Genomic DNA, 24,728 nt, shown 5'->3' with positions numbered 1-24,728 from the left:
GCAATCCTTCCCAGCTTATCCAGGTGAGCATAGGAATGATGGAGCAGGTGGATGAGGGCGTCCTCAACCCCTATCTTTGTTTGGTAAGCGAACTGCAGGGGGTCCAGGGAGGGTTTAACCAAGGGTCGCAGATGAGTAAGCACCAGCCTCTCCAGGGACTTCATGATGTGTCAAGTTAGCGCCGCCTGTCTGTAGTCATTGGTGGAGCTGGGGCGCGTCCTCTTTGGTACAGGAACTGGGCAGGATGTCTGCCACATCACAGGAACCCTCTCCAGGCTCAGGTTGATATGCTGTAGTACTCCCCACAACTGGCTGGCACACGCCTTGATTACCCTGGGGCTGACACCATCGGGACCCGTGACTTTGTCTGGGCAGAGTCAGCTCAGCTCCTTCCTCACATACTCAGCCTTGATGGTCAGGCGCGCCAAGGAAGGAGCAGAGGAAGTGGAACAGAGGGATGGAGAGGGAGAATCTGTCGGAGAGCAGGGGGGTGGACAGAGGCCCCTCCATCAAATCTATTAAAAAAAACAGGTTTAGCTCATTGGCCCAGTCCTGATTGCTTTCCCTGCCCAGGCCACTGGTCTACTTGTAGTCTGTAATGCTCTTCATACTGCAACACATCTCTCATGTTGTTCTGCTGAGGTTTCAGCTCCGGCATCTTTGTCCTGCCTCAGTCTCGCCTTCAAGTCTTTCTGCACCTGTTTCACCTCCTCCCTGTCTCCATTCCTGAAGGCCCATCTTCTGTTTGAGAAGGGCCTTTATGTCACTGGTGACCCAGGGCTTGTTGTTGGGGAAACAGTGTACAGTCCAGCTAAGCTAGCCCCATGTGCCCATGTTTGGTTCCTTCTAAACCTTTCCTATCCATGTATCTAAAGGTATTTTAAATGTTGTTATTGTACCTGCCTCAGTTACTTCCTCCAGCAGCTTCTTTGATTTATTCATGTGTGAAAAGGAAACTCCTTAGGTTCCTATTAAATCTTTCCACTCTCACCTTATACCTATGCCCTCTAGTTCTTAATTCCCCAACCCAAGGTAAATGACTGTGCATTTACCCTAGCTAGTCCTCTCATGATTCTATGCACCTCTACAAAATCATCCCATCAGCCTACTGCTCTCCAAAGAATAGTTCAAGTTCAAGTTTACAGTTATTGTCACATGCACCAATTAGTACAGTGAAATTTGGGTCACCATACAGCCATATGAATAAAAAAGAACACAACACACAATAGACTTTAACATAACATCCCCACACAGCAGAATCAACGTTTCCCACTGTGAGGGAAGGTACCAAAGTTCAGTCGTCCTCCTCTTTGTTGTTCCCCCGTGGTCGGGGCCTCCCGAGCCCTCCGCAGTCGCCGCTACGGCGGCCCGATGTTCAGGCCCTCTCGCCGGGATAATTGGAAGAATATTCCCAGCGGCTTGGAGTTTCCGAATCGGCCACTTCTTACTGGAGACCGCAGCTCCCGAAGTCCACAGGCCGAGCTGGACGGAGATTCAACACTGGTGGCCCTCGGCAAAGGGATCCCAGGATTCCGCGATGTTAAAGTCAGCGCCGCTCGCGGCTAGAAGCTCCGCAACCACAAGTCCACAATGATAGAGCAGCAGGCCCAACACTCCGGAGCTTCAAACGGCGATCCCCGGTAAAGCATCGCCTGCTCCGCGATGGCAAATCAGTGCTGTGACGCTGCTGAAGCTCTGGTCGGTCTCCAGCAGGAAAGGTTGCGCCAATCTGGATGGCAGGCCGCGAGGGGGGGGGGGGGGGGGGGCGAAGACGCGACTCGGAGAATAGTCGCATCCTCGACAGGAAGTGACTGAGAAACGGTTTCCCCCTTAAGCCCCTGTCCCACTTACGTGTCCTTGGCACGTTAATTACACGACGTCGTGGTCGCGTTGAGGCGCGACGGTCCCGCGAAGGTCGCGCGCAACTTCATGTGTACGCACAGCCGCCTGGAGCGCGTGACGTCATTTGAAGATGGACACAAAATGCTGGAGTAACTCAGCGGGACCGGCAGCATCTCTGGAGAGAAGCAATGGGTGCTGTTTCAGGTCGAGACCCTTCTTCAGTCTGAAAGAAGGGTCTTGACCCGAAACGTCACCCGTATATTATTACTATTATATTACGTCATCCATATATTATTACTATTATATTAATAGCAGATATAACACTTAGTGAGTATACCATACTTTTGTATTAATGGTAGGTGCAGTAATAGTAGGTATAGGTATAATACCTAAGAATAGGTGTAGTACATTATAGCAGGTGTAGTACTTAATAGTAGGTGTAGTTTTTAAGAGTAGGTGTAGTACTTAAGAGTAGATGTAATACTTAATAGCAGATATAATACTTAATAGTAGGTATATAAAATAGTGATGTTTTCTGCATAGAAACATTCACATCACATAATTGCTTTATGTGCCCATTATAAGGGAAGAATTGCTATTTGAAAGCAGAGAAGGTGAAATTACATGTAAACTACAAGGTGCCTAATAGAAAAAACAATGTCTGAAATCATTCAATTTGTTCACTATGATTTGTAAAGAGAATTTATTTCTCGGGTATAGAGTACAAATGGTTCCTTAAGGTGCAGAGGAGAAACCATTTTAGCATAAAAATGTGTAAAGTTTATTTTAATTGAAATTCTTTTTTTCTGTTTTTCTCATTTTTTATTATTGTTTACAAGTCTCTTATTATTTATGAACCATATTATTGGAAGCTGGTAGTTAGATATTGAGCCATTTTTTTCCCCGATTATCCAAATGCAAAAGATCTTTATACTGCTCAGCAAATGAGTTTAAAGATAATCCAATCTAATTTAATATCTTTAGAAAAACAAACTAAGGTTTTCAGAGTAGGGATGACTAAGTTATTCCAGTCAGACGCCCATGAGAAACATTTGTTGCTGGAGGTCTAAATGCCAGCTGGCTTTTAGTTTGGAAGCAACAGACCCAGTATCATCAGGAGTCGAGGCGTACTGAGCATCACAATTTAATCTGTACTTTTAAACGAACATGTGGATAAATAGTGCTTTATTGTCACATGTGCAAAACACAGTGAAATTATTTTTTGAGCCGCTAAATTTGGAGCCATTCGCAAAGTCCAGTACGCGCGCTAGGTCTTACGGAGCGGCACCCGATCCAGCCGAGCCCCAAGCTGCTGCAGGGCCTCCAGCCAACGCCTTCATCTGTATCGTTCAGTGAACCGACGTCCCTCTCCTCACCTCTGTGCCCCAGGGGCACCTCCCCATAGCCCACCTTGAGGGCGTGAACTGGCAAGACCCAGTTCACTCCCCCACCAGCCTTGCTCCTCACAATCAAATTGGTGGTAACATTTTACATTGTTGTCTTACAAAGGGTTATTGGATGGGGTAGTGAAGACACAAGAGACTGAATGCTGGAATCTTGTGCAATAATCAAAGTGTCGGAGGAAAGTGTCAGGCAGCAATGGGATGGGGTGTTAAAATGACTAGCAACTGGGAGCTCCAGCAGGCCTTGGCAAACAGTGCAGTGATCCATTCCCCTCCTCCTGGTCTAATCATCCACCCCCTCTGCTCCAAATTCCCCATTTTCCTTGTATCCCTCTCCCCCCCCGTCACCCATATCCATCCCAAGCCTTTACATTTCACCTCTCCTCTTCCATCCCCATCTGATGCCCTTTTGGCTCCTTTTCACCTCTAGACTTTGTCACTTATTCCACCTATCTGCCATTCAAACCACCCCCACCCCCCCTCTCCTGTATCCACCGACCCTACAGACGAGCACCAGACGTTAATATCACACACCATTATTTTTTTTAAAGAATAAATTAATAATAATAATAACGAATAAATAAATAAATCCTCGATATCCCGCAGCTCCGCTCTTGCTCCCCCTCCCCCCATTTGTAACAACGACAGAGTCCTCCTTGTCCTAATTTTCAACCCCATCAGCCGTCACATACAGCATATAATCCTCCAACATATTTGTCACCTCCAACAGGATCCCACTACTGGCCACATCTTCCCATCTCCACCCCTTTCTGCTTTCCTCAGAGACCGTTCCCTCCGCAACTCCATGGTCAACTTGTTCTTTCCCACCGAAACCACCCCTTCCCCAGGTTGCAACCGCAGGAGATGCAACACCTGTTCCTTTACCTCCCCCCTCGACTCCATCCAAGGACCCCGACAGTCTTTTCAGGTGAGACAGAGGTTCACTTGCAGCGCCTCCAACCTCATCTACTGTATCCGCTGTTCCAGGTGTCAAATCCTGTACATCGGCGAGACCAAGCGCAGGTTCGGCGATCGTTTCGCTGAACAACTCCGCTCAGTCAGCCTTAACCTACCTGATTTCTCAGTTGCTCAGCACTTCAACTCCCCCTCCCATTCCCAATCTGACTTTTCTGTCCTGGACCTCCTCCATTGTCAGAGTGAGACCCAGCGCAAATTGGAGGAACAGCACCTCATATTTCGCTTGGGTAGCTTACACGCCAGAGATAGGAACATCGACTTCTCTAACTTCAAATATCCCTAGCTTCATCCCCTCCATCCCCATCCCCTCCCCCTTCCCAGTGCTCCCACCAGTTTTACTGTCTCCGACTACATTCTATCTCTGTCCCGCCCACTCCCCTGACATCAGTCTGAAGAAGGGTCTCGACCTGAAACGTCACCCATTCCTTCTCTCGAGAGAGAGATGCTGCCTGCCCTGCTGAGTTACTCCAGCACTTAGTTTTTTTTTGCTCTGGATGTGAGGGGGGTGGGGGGGGTTAAATTCAATATCCAAACATTCCAAGCTTAGAGTTGAAGCTTTACTTGGCTTGATCCTGATAAATTCTCCACTGTCCCAAATAATTTTATAGGTAATTAGACTTCTGTAAAGTAGGAACATGCATAATGAAGGCAGCACCATTATCTGTTTCTTGTTTACAAAGCAAAATATTTGGAACTGCCAAAATATGACATACTCTGAAATGAGATGTATTTACAAAAATAATTTCACACATTTGTACTAATGGCAAGATTTTTAAAAGTGTGCTCATGACCTCATTAAAAATCTAAAACATTTGTCACCTTTCCCTTTCCAAAATCCCTTGGAGATTAAAGGGAATGTAAATTATAGTCGGTTGTGAAATCTTTTATTTGCACCAGCATCATTAAATGTTTGCAACCATGTATTTGATCAGTTTTGTTTATCCTGAAATTATAGTCAGTTTACCGAATACAATTATGAATTTAAAGTCATATATCTTAATAATTTCTTAAGCAGACTTTTTTATGCCTCTGAAAATATACTGCAACTTCTTATAGGACAGAACATAGAATACTTTAGTTTAGAGATACAGCGCGGAATCAGGCCCGCCGAGCCCACACCGACCAGCGATCCCGCACACTAACACTACCCAACACACACTTGGGACAATTTACAATTATACCAAGCCAATTAGCCTACAAACCTGTATGTCTTTGTAGGAGGAAACCGGAGCTTCCGGGTCACGGGATGAACGTACAAACTGGCAAGCACTCATAGTCGGGATCGGACCCGGGTCTCTAGCACTCTGAAACTGTGCCACTGTGCCGCCCAAATAGTATGGGACAGCACAGGAACAGGCCCTTCGGCCCAGTGTCTATGCCCAAGATGATGCCAAGACCAACTGTTATCTGCGTGAATATAATCCAAACCCCTCCATACTCTACATATCCATATGCCTATTCAAAAATGTGTTCAACACAACCATCATGTCTGCCGCCACCACCACCTCCGGCAGCGTGTCCCAGGCACTCCCCACCCTCCATGTACAAAAAAACCTGCCCTATAAAAAAAGCTTGAAAAAAGCATTGATTTCCTCATTTCCTCGCCTCCTCTTGAATCCAGCCTTGAAGAGTTCATTGTTTCACACGTACTGCAACTCAAGTATTCATAGTTTATGAATGGTGGGGTTAACAGGTTATTAACCTGAGATGCAGAGAGTGAAGGAGTTCATTACATCTGATCTTGATCCTAACAATTTGAAGTAAGAATTGTTCCAAGGAAGGAACATTTGATTATTTTCCTTTTTCTCTGAAGAAATGTGCCCAGAAATCTGATAACATAAATCTGCACAGCAAGATAAGTGGAAAACCAGTGTTTAAATCTCAAATTCATCTTCCTTAGTTATTTTTCCCCCCCAAGTCCAGCGGTAGAGTTGCTGCCTCACAGCGCCAGAGACCCGAGCTCGATCCTGACTTCGGGTGCTGTCTGTACAGAGTTTGTACATTGTATCCGTGACCATGTGAGTTTTCTCCGTGTGTGTAGGTTAGTTGGCTTCGGTAAGAATTGTAAATTGTCCCTGGATATGTAGGATAGTGTTAGTCACTGGTCGGTGCAAACTTGGTGGGCTGGGGTAAGGGACTATCCCATAGATTGAGAAACATTTAGACTCATACATGGATAGGATAGGTTTAGAAGGATATGGGGCCAAACACAGGCAGGTGGGACTAGTGTATATGGGACACGTTGGTCGGTGTGGGCAAGTTGGACCGATGGGCCTGTTTCCACACTGTATGGCCCTATGACTCCTGCTATTCATGAACCCTGGTGATCTGGCCTAGTCCAGGCTACTCTTTTGCAGAGCTTTAAGGTTTTCTTTCTCCCTGATCTGCAGGAATACAACCTTGGATACACATTTTATTTTCTGTGCCCTAATGATTACCTGTAGGAGAGAGGATGGTGGTTATATGGAACGAGCTGCCAGAAGAGGGAGTTGAGGCAGGTACTATAACAGCATTTAAAAGACATTTGGACAGATACATGTATAGGAAAGGATCAGAGGGATATGGGCAAAACGCAGGCAGGTGGGATTAGTGTAGTTGGAGCATCTTGGTTGGCATTGGGAAAGTTGAGCCTCCATCGGGGCGTGTGTCCGTGCTGTATGACTTTATGACTATTACTAGTGGATGACAAAACACCCACAAAGATTGACAATAAATATCTGATGCTTTTTCTTGGTGCTATTGGTTTGATTTATAGTTTTTATGGAATATGATTCTTGTAGTGTTCGCATCTATTGTTCTACAGCAGTAATCAAGATATTTTCTCTAATTGGGTCACCTGGATTATGAAATAAACTAACTGAAAATATGATTTTGATTAGAGATTTTGATGTAGATATCTTCTCAAGAACTGACTGTGAACATTAATTAGCGTTTGATACACATTAGATCAGTGGTGTGCAACACTGGATTAGTTTAGTTTCGAGCATGGAAACAGGCCCACCGAGTCCACGCCGATCTGTTCACATTAGTTCTGTGTTATCCCACTCTCTCATCCACTCCCTACACACCAGTGGGAAGTTTACAGTTAATCGACAAATCCGCACATCTTTAGGATGAGGGAGGAAAGCAGAGCACTTGGAGGAAACCCGTATGGTCATGAAGAACATGCAGACTCCACACAGGCAGTACCGAAGGTCAGGATCAAACCCAGGTCTCTGGCTCCGTGAGGCAGCAGCCCTGCCACCTTGATGTTTCTTCCGAGTTATTTGTTAATCTTATTCTTTAAGCTACATAATCTTTCACAATCCTCATAACACCTGTAAGTTTGAATTCATTCTCCTCCACTTAGTGTGAAATTAAACCTCTATCTAGATTGGCCTATGCCTTGAGAATGAACAAACAAATAGCAACTAATTATGCAACATATTAGCTATAAAACAATTGTGACTACAAATAGAGAATCTTTGTATTATTATGAGATGGATTATTTCTACTAGAGTGTAAATATATCTGTGAATTAGAGTAAATAACATATGATAATGCAAGATTTTATTTAAATAAAGTGTGGTGAAAGAAACAAATGTACAAATTGATGGGGTTTTTTAATTGGAGCCAGAATATCTTTGGTCAAATGTCAGATCTGCTTCTGTCAGCACTTTATGTTGTTGATGATTCCTAAGGCAGTGAGGTTGCAGCCGAGGGCTAATTGCTCCGACGGCCCCATCTATTAGCTCAGTGAGGACAGTTATTGACCATGCATCCAGCACTGGAACTGATGACTCGGCCTGTCCCGCAATGGAACACCTGAAATTGACTAAACGGATTGGAAAGCAACACCCTAGATGGGCACAGGGTTTAGTTTAGTTTATCGTCAAGTGTACCAAGATATAGTGAAAAGCTTTTGCTGCATACTAACCAGTCAGCGGAAGGGCTATACATGATTACAATCGAACCTTACACAGTGTACAGATATATGATAAGGGGAATAATGTTTAGTGCAAGATAAAGTCCTGTAGATGCCTATTAAAGATAGTCCGAGGGTGTCAACTGAGGTAGATAATAGCTTAGGACTGCTTTCTAGTCGTTGATAGGATGGTTTATTTGCCTGATAACATCTGGGAAGAAACTGTCCCTGAATCTGAGGTGTGCGTTTTCACACTTCTGTATCAAGGTTAGCAAGGAATCCTTGGTCAGAATATGGGTCTCGGCCCGAAATGTCACCTTGACTCCAGAGATGCTGCCTATCTCGCTGAGTTATTCTAGCATTTTGTGTCTATCTTCGTAGCAAGGAACTCCTCACTTCATTGTTTTCCTGGTGAAAAATGTCCTTGCAATCCTTTCATTTTTTTGACTATATTAGTTAAAACATAGGGATGTAGCTGGAACCCACATGCCAATCAGAACAAATATCTCATCGATATTTTGGTGATTGTCAAGAGCTCATCGGATGCCATCCATAGATCCTTTGCCTTTTCACTGAAGAACATAGAACAGTACAACACAGGAACAGCCCCCAATGTCTGTGCCGAATGTGACGCCAAGATAAACTCATCTCCTCTACATGTGATCCATCTACACTTTTAAAACTCTGTGGGTGTGTGGGTGTACGGCGTTTTGCATTTGATTCGTTACTCCGCGCAAACCAGACGGAAAAACGACGACATTTTTACCATTTCGCTAGCGATTTTAATTTTACATCCGCACATCCACTCCATGGTCAATTATTTCCCCAGATATTTAGTTAAATTGATCACAAAACTCAAACAAAACTCAATTTTTAAGATCTGAACGGCTCTTACCAGCTCTGACATCACAATGCCCACATGCCGACTAATCCAGGCCCACAGATTGTAGGGCAGCATCTCCTCACGCGCTGAATTTCTTCACATAAGTTCCGCTGATCTTACAGCTGGTGCAGTTCGCGAAGCCCCGCCCGCCTGCGCGCCCCTCCCATCCCCTGTGCACTCCAGAGAGTCAGAAGCCCACAGCTGGACTTTGATGCTCGCCCACTCCAAACCCCACCCCCACTTCTGAAAATGCTCTGCAGTTCCGGAGATCACCAGCTTGAACATGGCGGTGGCAGTTATTGTCGCGCGGGGCATAAAGGGCCTGTCCCACCAGCATCATACTCACCAATCAGCTGGGCAGGAGGCGGGCCGACTGACTTTGGACGTCGCACGGCGTCGGGCGGTGACGTCATCATGCAACGGCACGCCAGGCGGTGACGTCACAGCGCAACGCCACGCCCTAGGCGTACGCTGTCAAGACGCTGCGTACGACGTCAAGACGCTGCGTACGCCCGTCGAGATGCTGCATACGTTTTCAATGCGCCTGCGGGCCGACAGGCCGTTGACACGCGGGATTTTCGGACCGTGCAAGATTTTTGGAGCCCCGCGCGATGTCGGGACCAGCCCCGCACAACTCCATACGCCGATCGAAGTGGGACCAGCCCCGCGAGGCCGTTCCCCCTCACTGTTCCCCCCCTATGTCCCCCCCTCCCTCTCTCCCCTCCTCTCTCCCCTCGATCTCTCCCCTCGATCTCTCCCCTCCCTCTCTCCCATCCCTCTCTCTCCCCTCCCTCCCTCTCTCCCTCCCTCTCCCCCTCCCTCTCCCCCTCCCTCCCTTTCCCCCTCCCTCTCCCCCTCCCTCCATTCCCTCTCACTAACCCCTCTCCCTCTCCCCCCCTTCTCTATCTGCCCTCACTCTCTACCCCCCTCTCCCTCTCCCCCCCTTCTCTCTCTGCCCTCACTCTCTACCGCCCCCTTTCCTCTCTAGACTGCGAGTTGGGGGCTATTCGTCAGCAGATAGGGCGATTATGGGGTAAAAGGAGCAAATGAATAATATTAATATATTAACAAGGGGGGTAGTTAGTGTGTGTGGGGGGGTGGTTAATGTGTGTGACACCGCATGCCCCCCCCCTCAACCGCACATTGGGGAACAGACCCAACGGGTCTGCACTTGGTCTAGTATCACTTAATTCCCTGCACATCAATGTGCCCATCTAAAATTATTTTAAATGCCACTCTCCTATCAGCCTCCACCACCACCCTCTGTGTTAGAAAATCTTGTCCCGCACGTCTCCTTTAAACTTTTGTCCTTCTTACATTAAAGCTTTGCCCACTAGTATTTGGTATTTCCACTTTGAGGGGGGGAGAGGATGGATGGAAAGTTTATGACTATCTACCCTATCTATGCCTCTCATAATATTAAATACTTCTGCCAGACATATATATTTCTATCACTTTACTTTGTCGATGTTAGTTTATTCACAACTGTATCGCTTTAAACACATATCTAGCTATTTGAAGCCATGCCTATATGGTCTGCTAGCAATACTGGTTCATAGTTCCCATTTGAGCTTGGGTGTAATTTAAAATTGCAATCTAGAGTTAGTTTTAAGTAATAAGGTGTAATTTTGCTTTTTTAATTAACAGAAGTAATTAAATTAAAGATTGTTTCTGCTTTTTTTCCTTGCTCAATAATAGTAATTGACCTGATTTCTCCTCAGCTTTTTTTTACTGTTTCAGCTCATTGTTTTAATGGATGGATTGCGTTCAGTAAATGCCCGATATTAAATAGCAATTTATAAAATCTATGATTGGTATCAGTTCATTAATGTCACGAAAGTCAAGGCACAGTGAATAACTGTGTTTTGCTTGCTCTCCCAGTTAATCACCCACACATGATTACAGTCAAATCATGCAGAATATACTGTTTTTATGAAGTGCAGATATAAGAAAAAGCACACGGGCCACAACGAGGTGGATTGGGGGATCGGGGGTATGTTAGCTTGTGAGAGGTCAGCAGACGAGTCTAATAACAGCAGGGAAGAAGCTGTTCTGGAATCTGGTGACATGTGTCTTCCAGCTTTTATATCTTCTGCCTAACGGGAGTGGAGATTTGATGGATTAAGAGGGCCTTCTTGGTTCTTGGTTACTTGGTCCTCCAAAATATTCCAACTGGAATTTAAACTGGAGGTGGACTCAGCAGGATGAGCCTTGATTATGTTGGTTGCTTTCCCGAGGCAGCATGAAGATTAGATGGAGCTGATGGGACCAGGCGAAATCGTCAGTAATGTACTAACATTTTCTGTTCCGTAGGTATAAGGCTCCGCTTTCCCCCTGTGTATCAAATTGTTGTCAGGGCCTTTAATTAACGAGGGAGAGGATGTGTCCTTTTAAGAAATGTTGCTGCAGCCTTAATAATCTCACATGCCGATTGATCCTCTCTTCATTGCAACCCTTCCTCTTTGTCATGATTTATAACTTGGCATTTCTGCCACCATTAATTCCTTGTTATATTAAGTTTTCATGCATTAAGTTTAGACTGGAGACACACAATGCTGGAATCTGGAGCACAAGCAATCTGCTGGAGGAACTCAGCAGGATGAGCCACATCTGTGGAGGGCGGGAGGCGGGTCGAAGCCCTGCATCAGGTCCAAGACTGGGGCTCAGGGCCCAGCGGCCCGACAGTGCCAGTAACATGGGTTTGATCCTGACTATGGGTGCTGTCTGTAGGGTGTTTGTCCAGGCTGTATCTCTAAACTAAACTAAACAATGGAGAGGGCAGATAGCTGGTATAAAGAGGAGAGAGGGAGTGGTGAGATATAACGTGGAAACAGGCCCTTCGGACCGAGTCCGCGCCGACCAACAATCCCCATACACTAACACTATCCTACACACTAGGGACAATTTACACTTTTTACCAAAGCCGACTAACCTACAATCCTGCACGTCTTCGGAGTGTGGGAGGAAACTGGATCACCCGGAGAAAACCAACACGGTCATGGGGAAAACATACAAACTCCGTACAGACAACACCCGTAGTCAGGATCGAACCCCTGGTGGCAGTCAGTCAGCAACTCTACCACTGCGCCACTGTGCCCACCCAACGTGGCATGCAGTGAGGAAAGGTGAAGAATGATGGGCAGGAGAGGAGGGGTGGAGTAGGTAGACAGGCATGTGGATGACAGTCGGAGGCAGGCACAGTGGGAGTAGTCCCTGTGGAAGGTGCAATGAGGTGGCGAGAAGATAATGTGGGATCTCAATGACAATGGTTGATGTGCTGCTGGATGCAGAGGCGGGGGGCAGGGGGTGAAAGGTGAGAATTGGGGGAACACCACCGATGTTCAGCTGGAAGGGAGGAAGGGTCAGGGGCGACATCTGAGAAATGGAGGAATTACAGGCAAGGGCTCCATCGACCACAGAGGAAGGGGAGCCGCACTTCCTGTCAGGTCCTGGGATGGAAGGCGTGGTGTTGAGAGCAGATGGGGCGGAGACGGAGTAGCGGGGAAGAAGGGATGGCGATCTTCCTCGAGGCACGTTGGGAAGAGGTGCAGTCTAAGTAGCTGTGGGAGTGGGTGAGTTTACGTGTGGGCTAACCTGTTTCAAAATATCTTGGCTCTTCTCTGGTTGTTGCTGAACTTTCTGGCAAATTATGAACACGTATAAAAATGATGCAATTTCAGGATCAGAAATGTGTAGACAAATAACAAATTATGCTTATGGTTAAGAAATCAAATTATGCCGTTGAACTTGAGCATGAATGCGCTTATGTACAGTAAGATTTGACTGAATTGTATGCAAAAATAAGAATTTCACTGTACCTAGGTACCTCATCAGATGCAGTGCATCAGCCAAAGTCTTTGTTCATGTTTCATGACCAATTGTTCATTATCACAATGAATTGCAGGTTAGAAGAATGCATAAAAGAACAGAGTTTGTAAATGGATAATATATTCTTGTAATCTTGGGCCTTATTAGATGTTGGCTTTAGTACATGCGAGGACAAAGCCAAGAATGTTTCTGGAAACACTGAAACAAATGCTAGCTCTATCTCAGTTGAAGCAAACAACATTAAAAAGGAAAGAGGCAGATCTTGATCCAAGAGAGTTTAATTTGGCCTGAAGATATAGTGAGGCAATCAGCCATCAGTGTTATGATAGAGGGCATCTGGCAGCAGGTGCAACCAGAATACACATCTGTGCAGTTAAATGCAGACAGTCTGTGGTTCTCTTCCATGAGTCCTTGCCACCTGCACCTTCATTGGGCAGTCTCACAATTTTCTGTTGCATAGTTTTCAGAAACATTATTGAATAAGGTGTGATTAACTACCTCTCTGGCCACAAATGTTTACATTGGCAATCTCTGAATTGAATATTTAAAAATGTCATGGGTTTACATTTTTCTTTTGTTTTCAGCTTTTATTTGTGTTTTCATGCTTTGTACAGTGATCAGAAATGCCCAGTTAAATATGTCTGAAGTCTGACCCGAAACGTCACCTATCCATGTTCTCCAGAGATGCTGCCTTACACACGCTGAGTTACTCCAGCACTTTGCGTCTGTTTGACAAACCAGCATCCGTGGTTCCTTGTATCTCCACCGAAGAGTATAGCAGAGGAACAGGCCCTTCGGCCCAGGATATCTGTGCTGAACGTGATGCAAAAATGAAATAATCTCATGTATCTCACGATGAACTAAACCAAGAAAAATGCCGAGGCGACGCAGGAATAAAATTTAATGATGTGTTGCATTTGTCATCAGGTTTTTTCCGTCAGACGAGAAGAAAAAGCAAGGGTGCCAGCGAGAGAATGAGATTCTAATCCAACGGAGAAAGGACCAGTTGCAGCCGGGAGGGACTGCCGTCAGTGTTACAGTGCCTTACCGAGTGATAGACCAACCCCTTAAACTCCTGCCGCAAGACTGGTACATCTTTCTAATTACTCGATTCACTAACACTGTATCAGTTGCTTTAATCATCACCTTTCGTGACCAGTGACTCGTGGTGTTCCACAGGGGTCGGGGTTGGGACCACTACTTTTTAGTTTAGATTTCGAGATACAACGTGGAAACAGGCCCATCGAGTCCGCGCCGACCAGTGATCACCTGTACACTAGCACTATCCTACACACTGGGGACAATTTGCAGAAACAGATTAACCAACAAACCTGAACGTCTTTGGAATGTGGGAGGAAACCAGAGCTCCCAGAGAAAACCCATTTGGTCACAGGGAGAACATGCAAACTCCACAGACGGCACAAGCAGTCTGGATGGAACCGGGGGCTCTGACGCTGTAAGGCAGCAGCTCTACTGCTGCGCCTCTGTGCCGCATCTTGAGTCATTGAAGCATGCAGCACAGTAACAGTCCTCCCACAGACCAAGATGGTTCAGCTAAGCTAGCCCCATTTCCCATGTTTGGCCCATATTCTAAACCTTTCCTATCCATGTATCCAAAGGTCTTTTAAATGTTGTTATCATACCTGCCTCAGTTACTTCCTCCAGCAGCTTCTATGATATATTCATGTGTGAATTGAATTGCATTGAATACCTTTATTGTCATTCAGACCTTACGGTCTGAACGAAATTTCGTGCCTGCAGTCATACATACAATCATACAATAATAAACAACAATAAACACAAATTAACATCCACCACAGTGTATCCTCAAAGCACCTCCTCACTGTGGTGGAGGCAAAAATCTTAGGGTTACTGTCTCTTCCCTCCTCTTCTCCCTCTGCGCTGAGGCGATTCCCCACCGGGAGATGGTACAAACAGTCCCGCGGCTCACCGAACCCCGCGAACGGGCCGGTTCAAACATCGCGGCCCGGGGGTGGTCGAAGCTGCCGCCCTCCAGTCCAGCACACGCAGCCGCTGGCCCGCGGCTGAACCCCGGACTCAGGTCACCGCCGCCAGAACGCCGTCCCAGCCACCTTAGGTTCCTATTAAATCTTTCCACTCTCACCTTATACCTATGCCCTCTAAGTTCATTCTCCAACACAGGGTAAAAGACTGTGCATTCACCCTAGCTATTCCCCTCATGATTGTATACACCGCTCCAAAATCATCCCATCAGCCTACTGCTCTCCAAAGAATAAAGTCTGAGCCTGCCCAACTATCCCTTGCAGCTCAGTCCCTCAAGTCCTGGCAACGTACTCGTAAATCATCTCTACGCTCTTTCCAGTTTCATGGCATCTTTTCTACAGAAGGGTGTCCAAAACTGAACACAATACTCCAAGTGTGTCCTCACCAATATCTTGTACAGGGTCAGATTTTGTTTTGACATTGGTGTTTAGAGTTTCACCCACTGCATTTTGCAGAGTTGGTAAAGCGATTTTAGCTTGTTAGAGACTGTTAACCCGGGGCTTAGATGAGGAGGAATGTGTCCCCAGCGGTCCCAACCTCCAAATGAACAGCGCTGCAGCGGTTACAATTCACGTGGACTCACTGCACTTAGAGCACCTACGTCTGACGTAGAAACACTCTGATCAGTTGCATCTTAAATCATCCTCTAAAAGGGGCTTCCTTTTTAGTTAACTTTCAACCCGACCCACAACTTTTGTCAGCCAACAATTTACAACGGCTACCAATTTGGTGTCGGAGCATAACATAGGTATATTAATAACAGATATAGTACTTAATAGTGGGTATAAGGAATCCTATACTTACTATTATATTAATAGTAGGTATCGCACTTAACAGTAAGCATATTAAATACCATGCTTTTGTATTCATAGTAGGTGCGGTAGAATAGTAGGTATAATACCGAAGAGTAGGTATAGCACAACATTAAGTATGTTAAATATCATACTTTTGTAGGTACAGTAGGTGCAGTAATAGTAGGTATAAATACCTAAGAGTATGTGTAGTACTTTTCTAAGTACCTAACTACTCTTTAGATATAATACATATTTTTATCGACTTTTATTTGTCTTTTTATCGACTTATTTTTATCGACTTTTATTTTATCGACTGTACATCACAAGATTAGAAATTGTTCAGCCTGAGCTGAGCACACTTCTCAGCATCTGCATACAACGGCGTCTTGCGCTTCTTGTTCGTAGTGGTGGGGAAATTGGTGGAAACAGGGCCGTGACATGAACGCTCTTTCCTTGACCCCATAGAATACTTTATAGTAGGTATATAAAATAATGATGTTTGCTGCATAAAAAACATTCACATCACATAATTGCTTTATGTGCCCATTATAAGGGAAGAATTGCTATTTGAAAGCAGAGAAGGTGAGATTAAATGTAAACTACAAGGTGCCTAATAGGAAAAACAATGTCTGAGATCACAAAACTGTGTTTGTTCACTATGGTTTGTAAAGATAATTGTTTTCTCGGGTATAGACTACAAAATGGTTCCTTAAGGTGCAGAGGAAAAACCATTTTAGCATAAAAATGTGGAAAGTTTAATTTAAATGAAATGATATTTTCTGTTTTTCTCATTTTTTATTATTATTAACAGGTCTCTTATTATTTATGAACCATATTATTGGAAGCTGATAGACATTGAGCCATTTAAACTTTTTTTCCTGTTTATCCAAATGTAAAAGATCTTTACACTGCTCAGCAAATGAGCTTAAAGATAATCCAATGTAATTTAATATCTTTAGAAAAATAAACTAAGGCCTTCAGAGTAGGGATGACAGTTATTCCAGTCAGACGCCCATGAGAAACATTTGTTGCTGGAGGTCTAAATGCCAGCTGGCTTTTAGTTTGGAAGCAACAGACCCAGTATCATCAGGAGTCGAGGCGTACTGAGCATCACAATTTAATATGTACTTCTAAACACAGGTGGATAAATAGTGCTTTATTGTCACATGTGTAAAACACAGTGAAATCATTTTTTGAGTCGCCAGATTTGGCGCCATTCCTAAAGTCCAGTACGTGCGCTAGGTCTTACGGACGTCCCTCTCCTCACCTCTGCGCTCCACGGGCACCTCCCCATAGCCCACCTTGAGGGCGTGAACTGGCAAGACCCAGTTCACACCCCCACCAGCCTTGCTCCTCACAATCAAATTGGTGGTAACATTTTAAATTGTTGTCTTACAAAGGGCTATTGGATGGGGTAGTGAAGACACAAGAGACTGGATGCTGGAATCTTGAGCAAAAATCAAAGTGTCGGAGGATATCAGAGGGTCAGGCAGCAATGGGATTGGATGTTAAAATGACTAGCAACTGGGAGCTCCAGCAGGCCTTGGCAAACAATGCAGTGATCCATTCCCCTCCTCTTGGTCTAATCTCACACCCCTTCTGCTCCAAATTCCCCATGTCTCTTGTATCCCCTCCCCCCGTCACATTCCACTCATATCCATCCCAAGCCTTTCAATTTCACCTCCGCTTCCTTCCCCAGCTGACGCCTTACATGCGCCTTAATTTAGTTCAACAAAGAAACTGACAAGTTACTAAAGCTCCTTTTCACCTCTAGACTTTGTCGCTTATTCCACCCGTCTGCCACTCACACTCCTCCATCCTAACCTGTATCCACGTACCACTTGCCAGTCTTTGCCCCACTCCTACCACTCTTTTTCAGCTATCTCCCCGGAGTTTAGAAGTACAAAGGGAGGGATCTCAATGAAACTTACCGAATAATGAAAGGCCTGGATAGAGTGGATGTGGGGAGGATATTTCCAGTAGAGGGGGAGTCCAGGATCAGAGAGTACAACCTCAGAAAAAAGGGATGTACCTTTAGAATGGAGATGAGGAGGAATATCTTTAGCCAGAGGGCAGTGTATCTGTGGTATTCTGTTTATCTACATTTTAAGCATAATAATATGTAAGCAAATGTTACACTTCACCTTTATTCACCAATTCTCAGTTGAACTGTAACCTCTGACGTTCCAGAGAAAATAATCCATCTCCCCAGCCGCACCCGATAGCTAATACCCTCTATTCCTGGAGCAAGATTCCATTGACAGAGGCCCTTTAACTTGGACTTAAAGCATATTTAGGAATATTACTGCATTCAAGTGCAGGGAAATGTCCAGTGTTTCAGCAATTTTCATTTAAACCTATGCCCAACAACCCTCGGTGCAATGCAGCACATTCAACTTCAAGGTTTTTTTCTCCTTCTGAATTAGATTTTCTTTGTGAACAATTTGTTATTTAACACTCAATTATTGTGGCATTTGCTAAACAAACAGCTGGTCAGAAGCACAGTTAATCCTTCTCAGCTCACAATTCCCTGAAGTGACCTGTGTTCTTTGCCTAGAGCTCTCATTTTAAGAACTGCATTTGCAAGAAGTCTCAAATGCAGGAAGTTATTTATTTTGGCTGTCAGCAAAAGGGCAGCATCGATCTGCGTCACTGCTCATCAGCCTAAAGTGAGCGTGGCTTTGCAACACTTGCTGTGAAATGTTTCATCTGCTGGGGAGCGATAAAAATACAGCAATCACAATGCAGAGTATGGTTACATGTATTTTAAGAGAACGTTTCTGCGGATATAAAGCTCGTTAACTTAGTCTTAAGAACTTGCCATATATATAGGGTGAACATATGATGAGCGTTTGAAGGCACAGGGGCTGTATTCACTGGAGTTTAGAAGCATGAGGGGAAACCTCATTGAAACTCACTGAATAGTGAAAGGCTGGGATAGAGTGGATGTGGAGAGGATGTATCCACTAGTGGGAGAGTCAATGACCAGAGGCTATAACCAAAGAATAAAAGGACAAACCTTTAGGAAGGAGATGAGGAGGAATTTATTTTCAGCAGAGGGTGTTGGAGACTGACATAGATTCTTGATGAGTAAGTGTGTCAGAGGTTATGGGGAGAATGCAGGAAAATGGGGTTGAGAGGGAGAGATAGATCAACCATGATTGATGGGCCAAATGGCCTAATTCCACTCTAGGACTTATGACCTTATAGGAAGTAGAAAAATACATCTCAAGAGCACCTCTTTGTAAATTATTGGAACTTAATCCCATGTTGGAATAAGAGTGTAGATCTTGGTGAAAGAAGCAAGGTTTGATCTAACTAACAGTTCTCTTGTTTTGGATATATCTTCGGATATACCTCCTTGGATATGCCTTCGGAGGTATCTTTGTGTAAATCTCGCACAACATCATCAAAAAAACTTGTTTCAAAACACTTGCTTGCTGAAAGTACTTCATAAATTAGTTTCTCAATCTTATTTTACGCCATATCTGACTTACTTGTATAGACATATAACGTGGAATTAGGCTCTTTGGCCCAACTTGCCCATGCTGACCAAGATATCCCATCTAGTCCCATTTGCCTGCGTTTGACCCATATCCCTTTCAAGCTTTCCTGCCCATGCACCTGTCCAAATGCCTCTGAAATGCTTTTATTATACATCCTCAACTACTTCCTCTGGCAGCTTATTCCAAATAACCACCATAATTCGAGTGAAAAGGTTGCCTCTCGGATTCATATTAAATCTTTCTCCTCTCACTTTAAACCCATGCCCTCTCGATCTTGATTTCCCTACTCTGGGGGAAAAAATGACTGTGCATTCTGTCTCCCAAATCGGGAATCAATAACTTTAAAACTGGTTGAAGTTCCCGGTGATATGCACAAAATGCTGGAGTAACTCAGCGGGTCAGGCAGCATCTTTGGAGAAAAGGAATGGGCGACATTTCGGGTGTGTGAACCCTTCTAGGACTGAAAGATCGAGAAGACCAGAACAAAACAGGGCCAGCAACAGATGACCTCGGGAAGGGTGGAGTCCATAATGGCCCGTTGCCTAGTGCTATAATGGCCCATTCTGTCAATGTCTGTTCCACATGAAGTTGCTGGCTGTGGGTTTGTCTTGTGATTAAAGGGCCTGTCCCACTTTGCCCTCATTTGGGTGACGTTTCAGGTCGAATGGGTGACGTTTCGGGTCGAGACCCTTCTTCAGACTGAAACATCATCCATTCCTTCTCTCCAGAGATGCTGCCGGCCCCGCTGGGTTCCTCCTGTATTTTGTGTCTATCTACAATTTATACCAGCATCTGCAGTTCCTTCCCTCAGATTAATTTGGTCTGCAGCTTGCTACTTTTCATTCACCTCTTTTTTTGAATAGGGGCATTACATCTGCAGTTTTTCCAATTGCTAGCACCACGCAAGAAACTGGAACATTTTTAGAAAATCACCAGAAATATCATAAACTGGGTAAATATCATAAGCTGAGTGTTCAAATGACGTCACGCGCTCCAGACGGCTGTGCGGACGCATTAAGATGAGGCGCGCGACAGTCACTACCGGCCTGTCGCGTAAATAACGGCCAAATGGGACAGGCCCTTAAGTCTCCAATCCTCTGAAGACTACAATTCTGAAGGACAGGCCCACCCACTCTGACCTCTGTGTTGAGAGCCTGCTGTGAGTGTAAAAGGCTTTAAGTTTTGAAACGCCCTTTTAAACAATCATGGTGGATTGGTAAGAATTTGGTACATTAAGGGAATGAGAAGTTAAGGATCTTGTTTTTTGTTTGATGAAGTGTCAGTTCCCCCCCACGAGGCTTTAGCACACTGCAATATTTTTTTTAAGCTGCTTTAATAGTGTTTTCCAGTATGCTGCAACTTGATATATCTTTTAGCTTCGGTGTCCATTAGCCACCAAAGCCTAACCCTCACTCATCCAATGCTCCCTTCTCATGCATCATATTATTTATTCTGTGCAAAGCTTTTCCTTTCGATGTATTCATATGTTAAAGTTTATTATCATATATTTTCCACCATCAACATTTTCTTCATCCTCTCCTAGTCCCTTCCCTCAGAATTACTCATTTACCAAATTTCTCATCACCTATCACTTTGTCCTGTGCATTCTTTATAATGTTTATTATATTATCTTGTAGTTTAGTTTAGAGAGACAGCTCAGAAACAGGTCCCTCTGCCCACCGAGTCCGCGCCGACCAGCGATCCCCGCACATTCACACTGCCCTGCACACACTGCGGACAATTTTACATTTATATGAGGCCATTTAACCTACAAGCCTGTACGTCTTTGAGAGTGTGGGAGGAAACGAAAGATCTTGGAGAAAAGTCACGCAGGTCACGGGGAGAACGTACATACAAGCACCTGTAGTCAGGATTGAACCCGTGTCTCTGGCGCTGTAAGGCAGTAGCTCTACCATTACCCCACCGTGCCTCCCATCTATTGAGTACTGTGTATACAAGCCTGTTGTGCTTTTTTAAAAATATATTTATTAGAAGTGATGTACAATAATATAAGACATAAATAACATATTACAGTATTCCCAACCTGCTAAACATTATAACTAAGTTTGGTGCATTTTCTGGGTATAGGATTAATTGGGATAAAAGCGAGATTATGCCAATAACAGGAATAAATCTTAATACATTACAACAATACCCATTAAAAGTAGTTACAGACAAACTTAAATATTTAGGGATTAACGTAACTAAAACTCATAACTCATTAATAAAATCCAACTATCCTCAACTATTAGATAAACTTAGAAAAAATATTTTATATTGGAAAACACTGCCTATATCCATGATTGGTAGAATAAGTGCCATAAAGATGGTATTTCTACCGCAGTTGTTATATTTGTTTCAGGCTATTCCTTTTTTTCTTCCGAAAACTTTTTTTTAAAAAATTGATAATATTGTCAATAGCTTTATTTGGGATTATAAAAATCACAGAATAAATAAAAAACATCTATGCAAAGCTAAGATAAATGGAGGATTAGCACTTCCAAACTTTTTATATTATTTTTGGGCTGTTCAGATTAAGAATATGAATTTCTGGTGGGTAAATATGGATCATGAACCGACATGGTTAAATATAGAAAAGGAGGACTGTCTACCTTTCAATGTAGGTTCGATAATTTTTGCACCAACGGAAGTACAAAAAAAATATTATAAAGACAACCTAATAATATATAATAATAGACGTATTTGGAAACAAATAGTTAAGACTCTACACTTGGATAATCTCTCATTTAGATTACCAATTATGAATAATCCATCGTTTAAACCTGCTATATTAGATGGGGGGTTTAAACAATGGGATGATTTAGGAATTACAAGGATAGAACATCTGTATAGAAAAGGAAAATTTCTTTTATTCCAGGAGTTACAAGATATTTATGGATTGTCTCCACAACATTTGTTTAGGTATTTACAAATTAGAGATTATATTAAATCCAATACACAAGATTATAAAAATAAAGAAGCAGGATTGTTAGATGAACTGTTTAATTTATATCCAAATACAGAAAAATTAATAGCCTATATATATAACATCATTTTGGATAAGGAGAATCCAATAACGGAAGTATATCGTCAAGCATGGGAAAATGAAATGGGATTGGCTATAACAAAAGAAAACTGGGAAGAAAGTCTACAACGAATACACCGGTGTTCATTAAACGCCAGACATATACTGATACAATTTAAAGTATTATATAGGTTACATTATTCGAAAACTAAATTAAATAGTATTTTTCCGAATCTCTCCGCTATTTGTGATAAGTGCAAGAAAGCAGAGGCAAATTTAATACATAGTTTCGTTACATGTCCTAAATTGAATTATTACTGGACAGAAATCTTTAAAGTTATTTCTGAAGTCATCAAAGTTAAATTGGACCCTAACCCAAAGCTAATAATATTTGGAATTCCGGATTTACATCTATCACTTACAGTAAATCAAAGAAATTTCTTTGATTACTGTTTAATAATTGGAAAAAAAATCATATTGAAATTTTGGAAGGGAACATTATCCCCCACAACCAAAATGTGGGCAACAGAGATGATGGAGACGTTACATCTGGAAAGAATTAGATTTGTCCTATTGGACAAGTATAATTCTTTTGAACAGATATGGTCTCCATATATACAGTATTTAGAGAAGTAGCTGTTCTTGGCAACACAGCTCGACGTGCACCCTGCGGGATTTGGTGAGAATAATTCATTTTTATATTGGAATTACATATATGTCTTTATTGATACTATCACTTGTAGTAGTGTTATTAATAATACATATTGTGGTTACTAAAAATGTTTTTTTTTGTTGTTTTTTTTCGTTTCTCTTTTCTTTCTTATATATAATCAAATTATTATTTAATCACTCTCTTAATGATTTATTCTTTCTCTATTCTTTCTCTATCATTATTTCTAAAAAAACAGTAGATAAGTATTACTAGTGTTTTACTTAATGCAAATTGAATTAATTTGATATAAAGTTGTTTGAAGCATTGTAATTGATTACCTTTAATAAAAAAATATATTAAAAAAATAAATAACATATTACATTTCATGTACAACTTATTTTAAATTTAATAGTAGAAAAAAAGAGTAAGAAAAGCAAGAAATATAGAGAGAGAGAATATTATATAGCTCGAAAAAGAAAAGAAGAAGGTGATGTGAAATAAGCAAAAAGAAAAAGAATAGAGGAGAGAAAAAGAGAAAAGAGAAAAAAAAGGGAGAAATTGAAAGGGATATGCCTCCTTCGTATCTTTACCCATCTCTCACCCGGTTCTGAAACAATTAATTTCTAAGGTTGTGTTGCACCACATGCTTGTAATAAGTCGATAAATGGAGACCAAATCTTTAAGAATTGGTCTGATTTGTCTGATAGGACGAATCTCATATCTTCAAGGTGTAACATTTCTGACATGTTTGAAATCCACATTTTGAGCGTCGATGTGGGTGCATTATTCCAGCCGCCTGTTGTGCTTCTGCAAGTAAGAATTTTACTGCTCCATTTCGGTGCACAGAACAATGAAACACTCTTGACTCTTACATCTGCTGATTTAATAGAAGTTTGGACGTCAGCAACTACAGTGAAAAAGTATAAATGGAAGCTCAGAAATTATCAAAAGAATTGCTTCTGTTGAAATTGGAGTGGTGAAAATATTAGTCGTCCCTGTTTCCACGAGAACCAGAAGTGATTTTTTTTAATACCTACAGCGAAAGAAATGTAATTGTCTTGTTTTTCATTTTTCTTCCAGGGATCGTGTTGTGGCAGTCTTTGTACAAGGTGCTGCCTGGCAGTTCAAGGGATGGCCATGGTTATTACCTGATGGATCACCTGTGGATATCTTCGCAAAAAGTAATATTTCTACTTTTTCATGACAGAAACTGTAGCTGATGTCGACCATTACATCCACTACACTTTCTCTGCCCTATGTACCCCCAAATGCTCAAAAGGACTATCTCCATTTTGAATATACCAGATGGCTTTAGAACACAACAGTACAGCACAGGAACAGGCCCTTCGGCCCACAATGCCGGTGCCCAACATGATCCCAAGACCAACTCTTATGTACCAGCACAGCCATCCCATTTCCTGCATTTCCTTGTGCCTATCCAAACGCCTTTTAAATGCCACAGTTTTATCTACCTCCACCCCTGGCAGTGCGTTCCAGGCACCCTCTGTGTAAAACAAAAGCTTGCTCCACACGTCTCCTTTAAAGTCTACCCCTCTCACCCTCTTCTGTCTGATTGTAGTAGAGAGGAGGAATCTGGAAGAGAGCTGCCTGACCCACTGAGTTACTACAGCACTTTGTGTCTTTATTTATATACCAGCACCTGCAGTTCCTGGTGTACAAGACCGTGCCACCTATAGGATTATATAGATTAATTAAAGGAGTTGATATGTGAGATAGAGAGCAGCCAGAGTCCTGAAGGGGCATGAGGTAAATATTAAAGCTCGGTCATTTTGTGGCAATGTGCGATGGCACTTCTTTACGGAGGAGTGGAAATCTGGGTTTTATTTTATCTCAAAAAAGCTGCTAACTCAGTTCGAATCAAGACTGA

General features: G+C 43.2%; 1 protein-coding gene across 1 annotated transcript in view; it reads left to right on the top strand.

Annotated features, from left to right (window-relative positions):
• Positions 1-24,728, top strand: part of cdc73 (cell division cycle 73) — a 275,800-nt gene that overhangs the window by 233,588 nt on the left and 17,484 nt on the right. Inside the window, exons 14-15 of the mRNA XM_033027996.1 lie at positions 13,766-13,927; positions 23,921-24,021. Coding sequence (XP_032883887.1) covers positions 13,766-13,927; positions 23,921-24,021 — 263 coding nt within the window. The remainder of the gene's footprint in view (positions 1-13,765; positions 13,928-23,920; positions 24,022-24,728) is intronic.

This window comes from Amblyraja radiata, chromosome 10 (assembly GCF_010909765.2).
Source record: "Amblyraja radiata isolate CabotCenter1 chromosome 10, sAmbRad1.1.pri, whole genome shotgun sequence".
NCBI classification, from domain to species: domain Eukaryota; kingdom Metazoa; phylum Chordata; class Chondrichthyes; order Rajiformes; family Rajidae; genus Amblyraja; species Amblyraja radiata.
The sequence above is the reverse complement of the archived record's forward strand: the minus strand, read 5'-3'. Positions and strand labels throughout refer to the sequence as shown.